Raw genomic sequence first — 12920 nt, 5'->3', positions numbered from 1 at the left:
AGGGAACGACTGGTAACTTTAAGGTAAATTGTATGGAGTCACTTGTTTTTTATTACAAGTATTGACGGACGTTTCATTGCAGGGTATATATGAAGCCGAAAACACCCACAACAATGGGGTAACTAACATAAAGCTCGCCGGTGACAAAGTGATATTCGCACGGTTGAGTGGACGAATCGATTCTCTGAGACTGGAAACGTACACGCAAGGTTGTCAGATCTATTGGGGATTTATGTCTGCATATGGGCGAAGTAAGTTCTATGTTTCAAGCAATTTTTTAAGCTCACCTAGGGCGCAGAACAGACAGATTTTACTTCTTATTTTAAAATACTGTATATTCTAAGTCATTTAATTTTCAGTCTGCAATAAGTATGTCATCAAGTGCCTTAATTCTTATTCTTTTTTTAGCTCACGCACGCACCGGTTCGGCAGGAAGCATTAGTTTATTTTAGCAATCCGTCCACAACGTTGCCAGCTCAACATAACACATCCGAGGAGGAGCTTCGATGTATCCTGGAGTTTCACCAGTAGGGTCACCGATGACATGTTTGGAAGTGGCGGGCGGTACAGTCATGACTGGCAGCCAGGGCCACACTGTTAAAGTGTTCCGACTCGATAGCCACCTATTGCAGTTCACCCTAAACGGCCATTGCAGTCCTATCACATGTATTTTCATAGACCAGTGGCAGGCCGAGATGGGCGCATCTGGTCGCCAGGATGGTGTGCTATGTGTGTGGGGCTTGAACTAGAACAACTCCTACAAGACAATGGTTACGAGAGTGTTCAGCAGGCCGTTGGTAAGGGAGTGGATAATTTTTGTAGTGTCGATTGTTGATAACAGGGCCATTTAATGGCGCCGCAAATAAATATAGAAAGTTACTAAATACATTTTGATAATAAACAAGACTTCTATTTACATTGCTTTCAATCAGATAATTTATGTTAGAACTTGCTTTTCCTCTTCTATTTTCCCATTACCGCCTCCAGTGACCGCGTGGATGCTTTCGGTCACGGTAGAATCCTTAATTTTTCCTTTTCGCCGGCTATCATTCCTTGACCTTTCGTGCAGCTTCTTGTGTCCCATCAAATGACTATGTTCAACGAATCTTTTTCCACACTATTCACAGCCATGGGGTCGTTCGCCAACATGCCTGCGATTATGCTGGGTCAAATGTGCTCTTCGAAGAAACTCCTGCCCGCAGAGGTCACATTTGTACGCGCGTTCGTTTGTATGGATTTGCATGTGCCGAGTCATGTGAGAATATTTTTTAAACCCGCCACCACAGACTTCACATCTGAATTCTCGATCTTTGCTGTGGATAAGTTTGTGCTGCGTAAGTTCTTTAGATTCAAGAAACTTTCTACCACAGATGTCGCAACTAAATATTTGATCCGAAAGATTCATATCGATGTGAACACGCTGGTGACGTTTCAAATTGCTGCTTTCCACGTAGCCTTTGCCACAGATATCACACTTATACGGACGCTCGCCAGTATGCATGCGCATGTGGTGAGTGAGTTCAGCACTAGCTATGAATTCTTTGCCACAAATATCGCACTCTCCGAAAAACGGGTTATGATCTCAACAAATCTAACTTATTTTCGAAGCATATGAATTCATGAAGCAGAATAAGCATATCATAACAACTTACCGTTCACCTATCTCCACCTTACCGTCCTATCACATATATTTTCATAGACCTGTGGCAGGCCGAGATGGGCGCATCTAGTTGCCATTGCCAGGATGGTGTGCTATGTGTGTGGGACACATTTAGGTTCACTAGTCGTATGGGACGATGTAGCTCGGGAAGTCAGGCTTGACTGTTCCAATTCACAACTAAGTCCGAAGATTATGCTACCTGCCAGTGGTTCGGTAATTTGTGACTACGGAAATCAAATGTGAATCGTTCGTTTCCCACTTGTGGCGGCGGAAAAGTGGTTCGGTCCGGGGAATCGTAATGGGCCAGCTAAAGAAGCTAAACAAATGTACAGCAGCAGCCTCTGAACGAAGCCATTGCTAGCACGAGTCTTTGATTTGGAAGGATAGTTGCTGAGGACCATTCTCACAATAGTATAAAAGATCTAAATTCTAACCTCAAAAACAGACAACAATAAAATGTATTTCTTTCAGAGTTGATAATATCCATTACATGATCAAATGCGCTGATGGGTTAGGCTTTGGATTCGGTTTATGTTGTCGCATTTTATAATCATTTATACTACTTTCAAGCGATCGATTTTCAAGATACGACTCGCACTTTAACCACCCCTTCACCGCGCCATCAAAATATAAATAAGTCATACTCCTGATGAACTAATATTTATTAAAACATTTACTAAATAAAAACATAGACCTGATAGTTTGTTTGCAAAAAAACACCAAAGCACAGTGAGTTGGTGTTAAAACTTTATCTTTGATCCTAGTGCTGCAGGATTTTGTCAACATTGATATTATTTTTTATTCAAAAAAAGTATTACGTGTACACTATGTATATGGACTTCTAAATTTGGTAATTGTTACGAATCACACTCGGCCTGGCCTTGGGTACAAGATAATAACTGCTTGATCTCCCACGAGCATGGTCCTGCCAGAGTGTTTGCCTTGCCCGATACCGGGGAAGCCTGTCCTAGCGAGGCTGCCTCTTGTGAATCGGAACCGCTGAACACTCCGATGAGGGTATGTCCAACGGTATTACCGACGGAGCCAATCGCTACACTACCCGCAGTACCTGCGATTTGAGCAATTAATCCAAATGCCTGGTGGGAAGCTACCATTGGTGCAGCGACAGCCGAGTGTGACGCAGGCTGGACCATCGGCTAACTCGATTCCGGCGAGGTGGAGCGGCTGCAATTGGTGCGGACCTATGAAGCGATGTATATAATTTCAAGGACATTTGCAACGCAATTACCAGAGATCATCAGAATGTTTCGTGGCTAACGTTGTAATTCAGCAAAAAAAAACAAAAGTTAAATTGATCGCAACAAATAAAATCGCTTTCTTCAACGAATCGTGGACAAGAAAAATCCAAATACCAAATTTAACGGAACATTGCCTGAAGACGTCAAATAGAAATGAAAGCCTAGCGAGCTTGTTAATACAAGATATTCGCATTTAAAAGCGAACCAAATCAAGTTTCTCATACTGTGGTCGAAAACAAAAAATTCCAAGTCTATGTAAACAAGCTCTGCGAACTGTCAAAAAAGTGAGGTTAAACATTTTCATCCAATGTTCATACGGCGATAGGTTCATTTTAGTTTGTTTATATTGCTAATGAATTTTGTACTGCGATTCACCACTTCATTCACCGCGTTGCCAAGAACTTAAGTGAAAATATTCAAAGCAGTGCTGCCCAAACGCACATTTTAAGTCCCACCATTCTTGCTGAGGTGAAAAAAATATTCAACATTCTTGCAAATTTCAAATTTTAAAAAATCATTAAAAAATCATGATAGCTCATAAAAATCTCATTTTTACGGAAATGTTCTTATAAATGTGTAATCTTTCGATTAAAAATAAGAAAAACAGGTGTTAGGTCGGACGAGAAAGGTCTATTGGTTTAATAATACAATGTTTACACTGCAGAGTTATAACACGTTATAATAATTAGCAACAAGAAAAATATCACCAAGATAACAAAAAAACCCGTTTTAACTGGTAGTGCGAACGTTGTATAACAATGTAATTTATCAAATAATTTAATTTGTTCAACCAGTAATCGATCAAGAAATACTTAACCTTAAGATTGTTTACTCAAGTTCATTAGTACATTATTGAAAATTTAAATGGAAAATGAAATTTCATATTTCATGGAGAATGTATATTTCCGTTGGCGGGCGTGGGCTTCCTCATCACAGTTCTCAATATGGAACTTTTCTTTTGAATATATTTTCTGAACAAACCAGCCAATTTTGACTAGATGGATCAGCCACATAATGCCAATCACATAGTGAGATACTTGATTAATTGTAATAATAGATTACCGTTAAATGACCTTCAATAAATTATGTTTTAATGGGGAGGGTATATAGCAAATTGTAACATATGAAAACAGGCGAGTGAGCAAGAACGTGAGTCGATATGTGTGATAGATAAAATTCATTTGCACGCTCTTGAAAAAAGCTACATTTTTAATGTCACCGTGGTCGTGTCCTGTACACAACCCTTTAATTTTTTTTTTTCAAAAATCGAGAGAGCCACCCTAATTTTGTTTCTCCTAAAATGAAGAGCACTTATTGTAGAGAATTTGTTCCAAAGACACTGAAAGTCTAGTACTAACGGTTTATAAGTTCTGGATTTTCGACCAAAAAAATCGATTTGTGGCCCATGGTGCCCTGGAGTAAAGAGCTATAGCTTCTAATAACATGGGGAACGTGCAAATCGAGCCAATTTATTCAGTTTACTGATTTTAGTGAGATGGAAACTTCGAAAGCCTGTGCTGCTGTCTAAACAACGGAAACCGCCAAGAGATTTAACATCATTCAGACCCATATTCCGGGTGTATGTTCTCGGAAAGTTCTTGTCAAGTGTTATCCTCAACAGGATAACGAAATGCACGGAACGCGAATGCGGTCTGTCAAACAGATAATTTGGAATCTGGAAAATAAAATCTACAGGGAAGCGAGCTGGACAGAGCAGAAGAGACGCTCGAATAGAGAAGGAGCTGTTACTGCACCGTAGTAACGGTAGACGTCAAGACCGCGTTTTTCAGCGTCAGCTAGGAAGATATAGCAGAATCTGTGCACAAAATGCGATTACCCGAACATCTGTGCAGTAGTCTGTACAGAACCAAGTGCTGGTCTACGACACACATTCGGGACAGAAATCGACAAGAGTAACGACGGGAGTGAAATAAGACTCTATACTTGGCCTACAACTTTGGAACATGATGTATAATAGCGTTCTAACGCTAAAGCTGCCTATAGAAGTCGTCTCACAATTACAAGAGAGACGATAGAAAACTGAATGTTTTTAGGTTACAGCAAGCTAACCACAAAATAAGGTAATGCTGGTAGCAACTGCAAAGCGTTGCAGCTGGTTCAAAACACAGCTGGAGGCATATCAATCACATCGATGCGTGTACTGAAACAAGAGTGATGTTAGGTAATGGAGCAGTAAGAGGCGTTTTCTGGCCACATTGAGAACTTGAGCCCAACGTCTTAAAATGTTTTTTTTTATTTTGATTATAGAGGATTTAACCTTAGGCCTCTTTCCGGGTTAGAGAAATCTCTAACACTATGTGCGGGGTTGGGAACCGAACACAGGTGAGCTGCGTACAAGCCAATCGATTTACCAACTACGCTATGCCCGTTTCCTGTCTTAAAATGTGTGTGTATGTATGTATATGTGTATACGTGTGTGTTGAAGATACGCCAGAGCACGTGGTCTTTGAGTACCCCTGATTCGGGGAAGTGTGAAGCGATATGTCGGCTCTAAGCGTAGAAAATCATAGTCGTACAGATATGTGGCGACAACACATAATTTACCCTAATCAAGACAAACTCCAATTCCATACGTTATCACCTAATCGTACCCACACACTAATCACACACTCGATCATCTGATTGTACCTACGGTATCATTCGATCACACACACTCGATATTGTATCTCACTCACTCGTTGCCATATACTCTAGTGCCGATCAGGCTTTGTACATAGAATAGCAATTAGTATTAAATTGACGATCAATCTAATCAGACGTCTCCGCGTATTAATTAATACATCCGAGAGTCCCCAAAACTGGTGACCCCGACGTTCGTTTGAAAACGTCTAGTAAAATCGCGCTCGCGAACCGTAAGTACAACGCGTACGAATTCGTTATCATTTAATTATTCAGACTACCTGAAAACCACCGACGGAAACAACGCAGCTTTCGAAAAATGCAAACGTGATCTTGCCAACGTAGCCCTTCTCGCCCACCCATCAGCTGACGCAAAATTAACCCTGGAAGTCGACGCATCGGGTACCGCAATTGGAGCGGTGCTGCACCAGATCACCGAGGAAGGCTATCATCCTTTAGCCTACTTTTCTCGCAAGCTAAGCGACAGCAAGAGAAAAGCCATCACGTACGATCGTGAGTTATTCGCCATATACGAAGCCGTACGATATTTCAAGGACACTTTGACCGCCCGGGAATTCTGCGTGTATACGGACCACAAGCCCCTCACCACTGCTTTCCACCAAAGGCCTGAAAGAGCAAGTCCGATGCAACAAAGACATCTCAGCTTCATCAGTGAATACACAACGGACATTCGACATGTGCCAGGTGAAGAAAACGCTGTCGCCGATATGCTGAGTCGAATTGAAGCTATCACAAAAAACAAATGATGCTATTGATTTCGATGCCTTGGCAAACCAACAAAAAACCGATCCCGAACTCAACACATTTTTATCGAACCCGCCAGCCAACACAACACTGAAGCTGAAAGCACTATCATCCCCACTGTCATCTGTACCTATCTATTGCGACATCTCTACAGACGCCATTCAACCGTTCGTCCCGGAGAATTTTCGGAAACTGATCATCACTAAGCTACACAGCGCTTCACACCCTGGAGTACGTGTAACCACCCGACTTATCGCTGACCGCTACGTCTGGCCTTCGATGCGACGAGACTGCAAGAATTTCGTCTCCCGTTGCATCCCGTGTCAAAAGTCTAAGGTTCATCGACACAACAGATCGCAATCGTTGCACATCGCTACTCCTGACGAACGATTTGCACACATCCACATGGACCTAATCGGCCCACTACCACCGTCAGAAGGTAATGCTTATTGCTTAACATTAATCGATAAATTTACTCGTTGGCCAGAAGTTATCCCAATCCCGAACATGACGGCAGCTACTGTGGCCCGAGCTTTCTTGGATGGATGGATCGCCCGATTCGGAGTTCCCACTAACGTAACTACCGATTTGTGGAGGCAGTTTGAATTCGAACTTTTCAGTCAACTGACCAGGACACTCGGCATCACTCATTTCCGCACCACACCATACCATCCTCAGGCCAACGGACACATCGAGCGAACTCACAGACAACTAAAAGCAGCAATAATGTGCCACCAGAACCCACGGTGGACAGAATCGTTGCCAGTCGTGCTACTGGGCATGAGAACGTCGCTCAAAGAGGATCTTCAGTCATCTACTGCCGAGCTAACCTACGGCACTACACTTCGCCTGCCTGGAGAGTTCTTTACTGAGAGCAGCAATAGTCTTAAACCTACACCAGAGTTTATCGCCGACCTAAAACGAACGATGGCGAAACTCCAACCCACACAAACAAGCAACCATTCAAAGCAGACACCATTCGTTCAGAAGGAGATGGCCACATGCAGTCACGTGTTTGTGAGGGTTGGTGCCATCAAACCGCCACTATCACCACCTTTCGACGGCCCATATCGTGTACTTCGCAGGAAGAAAAAAGTCTACGTCGTTGACATCAATGGCAAATCGTCTCCCATCTCTATCGATCGACTGAAGGCAGCTTTTATCCAGGCTGCTGAACCGTCAACACCTCCAACCGAGCCTGAACCGGAACCATATAAAACCAGATATGGACGACAAGTTCGGATTCCTCGCCGTTATTGGAAAAATTAAGGGGGAAGTATTGTGGCGACAACACATAATTTACCCTAATCAAGACAAACTCCAATTCCATACGTTATCACCTAATCGTACCCACACACTAATCACACACTCGATCATCTGATTGTACCTACGGAATCATTCGATCACACACACTCGATATTGTATCTCACTCACTCGTTGCCATATACTCTAGTGCCGATCAGGCTTTGTACATAGAATAGCAATTAGTATTAAATTGACGATCAATCTAATCAGACGTCTCCGCGTATTAATTAATACATCCGAGAGTCCCCAAAGATACTAGTAGGGTGGAGCTGACAATGTGAATAAACTCATTCTACCGGTTCCCCATGGAGTAGACTAAATCCGCGTCGATGTTCCAGCGGTACGTGGTGGAAGCGTTAACGAACCGGAAGCTGCGTTACTTACCGAATCGTCGGACTAACCTCCACGCTTTGGTGTCGGTAAAAATACCGCCAATGAGGAACTATCAGTCGGACTAGGGAAAATTCATCGCAGGAACCTATCGGAGCAGATATCGACGGGAGCTAAATAACTCGGCAGCTCACCGCCAGTCACTGTCCAATTGGATTTTTTGAGTCAAATGGCTCAAGTGCACAGATGATCTAAATGACCTAAAGTTTGACACAAAAGTGAGTCACATACTGCACAGGCAAGGCGTTTGAAGATTTTTAAACCATACTATAAGAAAAGGTATTATATTGTCACCCAGTACATACACAGTACTCACACTGACATTTGCTGAAATCGATAAACTGAATCGAAAGGAACATGAAACTCGGCCATCCGGACCTCGGTAAAAAATCGATCTTTAGAGCAATTATATAACCTATCTATTAAGGAAACCAAAATTTTGCCTTAACCTGTACTTTTCAAGTGATCCAGTAAATGTTTCAACAGGTTTCAACAATTTAATATACTCTCAAACTTGTGCCTTTCTCTTTTATTCAAATTATGATGCAATAGCTGGTTATGTTCAATATAATTGTGGAAATTTTTATTACATTCTTATTACACTTGGCAAGTATATACAAACACACGAAAGCGATGAACTTGATCAGCAACACGTAAACGTAGACACACTTGAAACAAAAACAAAAACATTTATTTAGCTGAATCAGCATAAATTCAATGCTTTCTTTATTTTATTATCTAGTTCGTTTATATAACACGGCTTAATGCGGTAACATCACGGAACCGTGGGTCTTTAAGAAGTTACCATATGTGAAAATAAAATAAAACAAAAACAAATATTAGTGAGTGTCCTTCGGATCTCTTCCACGCAACTTTCAATTCCCCTTTGCATACTTCTTTCGCGGAGTGGAAAGATTTTTCTACTCATCTACTGCATCTTGGGGGTCAATTTCTCTTATTTACGTCAATGACATTATCGTTAATGTAATCTTGATGTCTATGATCAGATGTTCTTCCTTGCCTACAGCATTACTGGTCACAAGCGTAAATCCGTCGTAATTGGTGCTAGAAGTTGATTTTGAGCTATTGGATGCTTCTTTTACAGTTGTTTGTATGGCCTGAACAGCTGCCTCAAAATTGGCAACCATTTGTAGTACAGGTGATGGTATTGAAGATTGTGTTTCGAATCGGTTTTCCGTAAATGATGTCAATCGGTTGTGATGCATTCTCCTCAGCAATAGAGATAGGTCCTTCGGCAAGTATCCTCCCCACAATAACACCGTTACCCGCGATGTAATTTATCCAGGTATCATATGTAACGGATTCCACTTCTTCGAATTGTTTCCAGGTTTTAGTTACCGTTCATGAATGATACCGTTTTTCAGTTGATATTTTTCTGTGATAATTACACTCAGGTTTTTTTACGCGGGGGATACGAGCCGCGTAAATGAAAACCGCGTAAATGAAAACCGCGTAAATTTCAAAATCCGCGTAAATGAAAACCGTGTAAATTTCAAAATCCGCGTAAATGAAAACCGCGTAAATTTCAAAATCCGCGTAAATGAAAACCGCGTAAATTTCAAAATCCGCGTAAATGAAAACCGCGTAAATTTCAAAATCCGCGTAAATGAAGACCACTTAAATTTAAGAATCCGCGATAAAGGGAACCTCATTGATGGATACCGCGTAAATTCCAAAATCCGCGTAAATGAAAACCGCGTAAATTTCAAAAACCGCGTAAATGAAAACCGCGTAAATTCCAAAATCCACGTAAATGAAAACCGCGTAAATTTCAAAATCCGCGTAAATGAAAACCGCGTAAATTTCAAAATCCGCGTAAAAAAAACCGCGTAAAAAAATACCGCGCAAAAAAAAACCGCGTAAAAAAAAACTTGAGTGTAATTAAAAAGAAACACAGTTTACCGTTTACGTTTCAGCCTACTTTTTTGTTTCCTTTCTGCCATCCTCAGAACGGTAACACGGTTGTTCGAATTGTAATTGATCACGGGGAGTACGCGGTGATGAACCTTAACCCTCTGATGTCCAAATTATGTTTTGCTTGAAAATACTATTGTAGATTGTTTTTGTAATGAGAAAGCTGGAAAATATACTGCCAGCTCACGAAAGCTATAGATTTTATTGCTAATAACTTTTATTTCCGGTGTTCACAACATAATTTCACAGCTATAGAGGAGTACTACAAGCTAGCAACTTAAAATATTTTTTTTTATTTTCTTCTTTTTCAATGGCAGTTTATGGGAGGCAAAACCGGCAGTTTAGGATATCTTGGCCAATATTATATCCATTAGGTTTCTGCTCCCCATTTCGTAGGAGGCGATTGCAAACAGCAGCCGTCAAGTGTATCTCTGTGCCGATGACTCAGTTGCGAACGAAGTATCTTGAGGCCCTTGCTGGATCAAGCGATCTCTGAAGTCCTAAAGCAACCAAGCAAGGGTTCGCTATGTGCTGGGCTTAATATCCTCAAATTGTTATACATTTTTTTTCGGAGATGAATTGTGTCGTGCTCTGGACGACAATGTTTGGAGTAACACAAACAAAAGTGGGATTTTTTTTTTGAAATTTCCTATTCTAAGCATGTGCGAGAAAGAGAGGCAACACATAACTTTAAATGAGAATTACTGCAAATCGGATCAATTTGCAGTCGTCGGTAATGTTGATCCTTACACCTTTAGCTATATATCTGCAGATTAAGGGATGTATAAGATGATACTTCCATTTTCACTGAATTTATTGTTTATTGTTTTGCCTATATTTCATATATTTACACATACAAACTTGAAAACTCTCGTGAGTGACCTAGAGTTTTCGGAAAAGCTCATATTTGACAAATGGTATGTGAGGCCATTTGCCGTTTGATTTAACAGTGTTCCGAAAAAATGTCGAAATTGTTGCCGGTCTAATGTGTAATTTAGACTCACTCATTTTATCAGGGATAGCTGAACCTTTTTTCTCAAACTTAGTTTCAGACAAGCAGTATAGCGCTCACACAGGACATTGATGGTTTTGTCGATTGGAGTTCCTGGTTCAGAGTTGCGGGGTGAACAATGCAGTTAACAGATAACTTCCCATATAAACTAGCACCGCCATGGTTTCAATATGACGCAAAACCTATTAAAATTACATGCATTCGTAGTACTAGACCACCGTAACTTTCCCCGTATGCGTTACTAGTAAAGTATTAAAAGTATCTTTAGTTTGTGGTTATATGTAATATCTATACAAATACTGAATACTCTTTAACGTTATATGTTATATTAAAAAATATTATTATTCTTGGAAACCGAAAAAAGATTTAATCTTTCCAAATTCTACTTCTAAAACGTTATGAATACTTCAAACATATTAGGAAAAATCTTGCTGTCGTCTTCAAACAGAATAGATTCCAAAATTATGTCAGTAAATAATTGTTAGATATATCCCCAAAGGGTGTCGTGTTACCTTTTAGGAGATAAAGATCAGAAGGCCGATCAGTCTGACAGCAAATTTTTACATTTTGGAAGATTATTGTTATAGGAATTTTTGCTATGGAATTATGTGTTACCTTTTAGGAGATAAAGATCAGAAGGCCGATCAGTCTGACAGCAAATTTTTACATTTTGGAAGATTATTGTTATAGGAATTTTTGCTATGGAATTATGTTTTATTACACGGGGCATCCGACAACAAAAATAATAGAATATATTATTAGGTTTTAATTATTTGGCACATGTCATATTTTGCAGTGCATATTCTCTCATAACGAAAACGTGATTCCCGGTAACACATTTTCGAATAGTTTTACTACAGAGAATAGACAAACACATCGAGCGACCAAGGGTTGTAAAAATTAACGGTCTATTCAAAATACCGATTGCTGGAATTTTGCCGGCTGATCGTAGCGCCGGCTAGTGGTAAATTGCTACTTGCTGCTGTCATTTGAAAAGGATCGCTATTTCTCTTACACACGAAACATGATTTACACGTCAGTTATTAGTGGTTACAAGTCATAATAGGAAATGATATGGCGAACTAAGGACTGCCGCAAAAAATATGGGTACGACAAGCAGATACACGTAGAGTCAGTGGAAAACTTTATCAAGAACGTAGCACGGAAGATTTGCAAGACGATCAACAAGATGAGGAAGAAATAAGCCATGGGATCAGTTATCACAACCGTAATGGAAGACTTTTGAACAATAGTATAGAAAATTCCGAGTAAACTCTTCTACAGCCCACAGCCTATCTGTGAGAATAAGGCCCTTTTCACGCAAAACCTTGCCCAAAATTATTGAATGAGCTTGTATAACTTTGAACCTTATTGTATACAATTCTTCAAATACAGCGAGAAGTCGAATAGAACCTATCAATAGAACAAATTTGTTGGAACAGTAGTTTCAGTAGCAGTAGCCCTGCAATTGTGTTATGCACTAGAAATCAACATAATAAAATATGATGAAACGACATGCTTAGTTAGAATGTAAACATGCATAGTTTGAATCGAAAATTTAATTGAAAATCAAATTCGAATCAACTCACATATTTAGAACAACAAAAGCCATATAGTTTTACCTCTTTATTCATCATATTACACGCCATGTATTTTTCCTATTAAATTAAAGCATATTACACGCCATGTATTTTTCAACCACATCCGAATATAAAAGCAGAAATGGATTAGTTTTCAATTGACGTGAAAAATTAATGCAAAATCCGTTGAATAGAACACGTGTATTTGCGGAACGATTTGGTTTTACATCTATTTTCATGCTACCAATATGTGCATGATAATCAATGTAAAATTACAAAATATTTTTTCTGTGAACTGCGAAGTCTATCGAAAATAACTTTGTTTTACTTTATCGGTTGGCTTTACACCTGACTGCTTGTGAACGGATTTATTA

General features: G+C 40.1%; 1 protein-coding gene across 1 annotated transcript; it reads right to left on the bottom strand.

Annotated features, from left to right (window-relative positions):
- Positions 1 to 2517: 2517 nt before the first annotated feature.
- Positions 2518 to 2814, bottom strand: LOC131696436 (coiled-coil-helix-coiled-coil-helix domain-containing protein 2-like). Its single transcript, XM_058984974.1, has one exon. It carries the CDS (start codon positions 2812 to 2814, stop codon positions 2518 to 2520), a length of 297 nt encoding a protein of 98 aa, XP_058840957.1.
- Between the last annotated feature and the right edge of the window lie 10106 nt (positions 2815 to 12920).

This window comes from Topomyia yanbarensis, chromosome 1 (genome assembly GCF_030247195.1).
Source record: "Topomyia yanbarensis strain Yona2022 chromosome 1, ASM3024719v1, whole genome shotgun sequence".
NCBI classification, from domain to species: Eukaryota; Metazoa; Arthropoda; class Insecta; order Diptera; family Culicidae; genus Topomyia; species Topomyia yanbarensis.
Note: the sequence above shows the minus strand (reverse complement) of the source record. Positions and strands in the feature narration are given on the sequence as shown.

Excerpts from the sequence above, each read along its gene's own strand:
- LOC131696436 (XM_058984974.1), bottom strand. The coding sequence starts at position 2,814 with ATGGTCCAGCCTGCGTCACACTCGGCTGTCGCTGCACCAATGGTAGCT.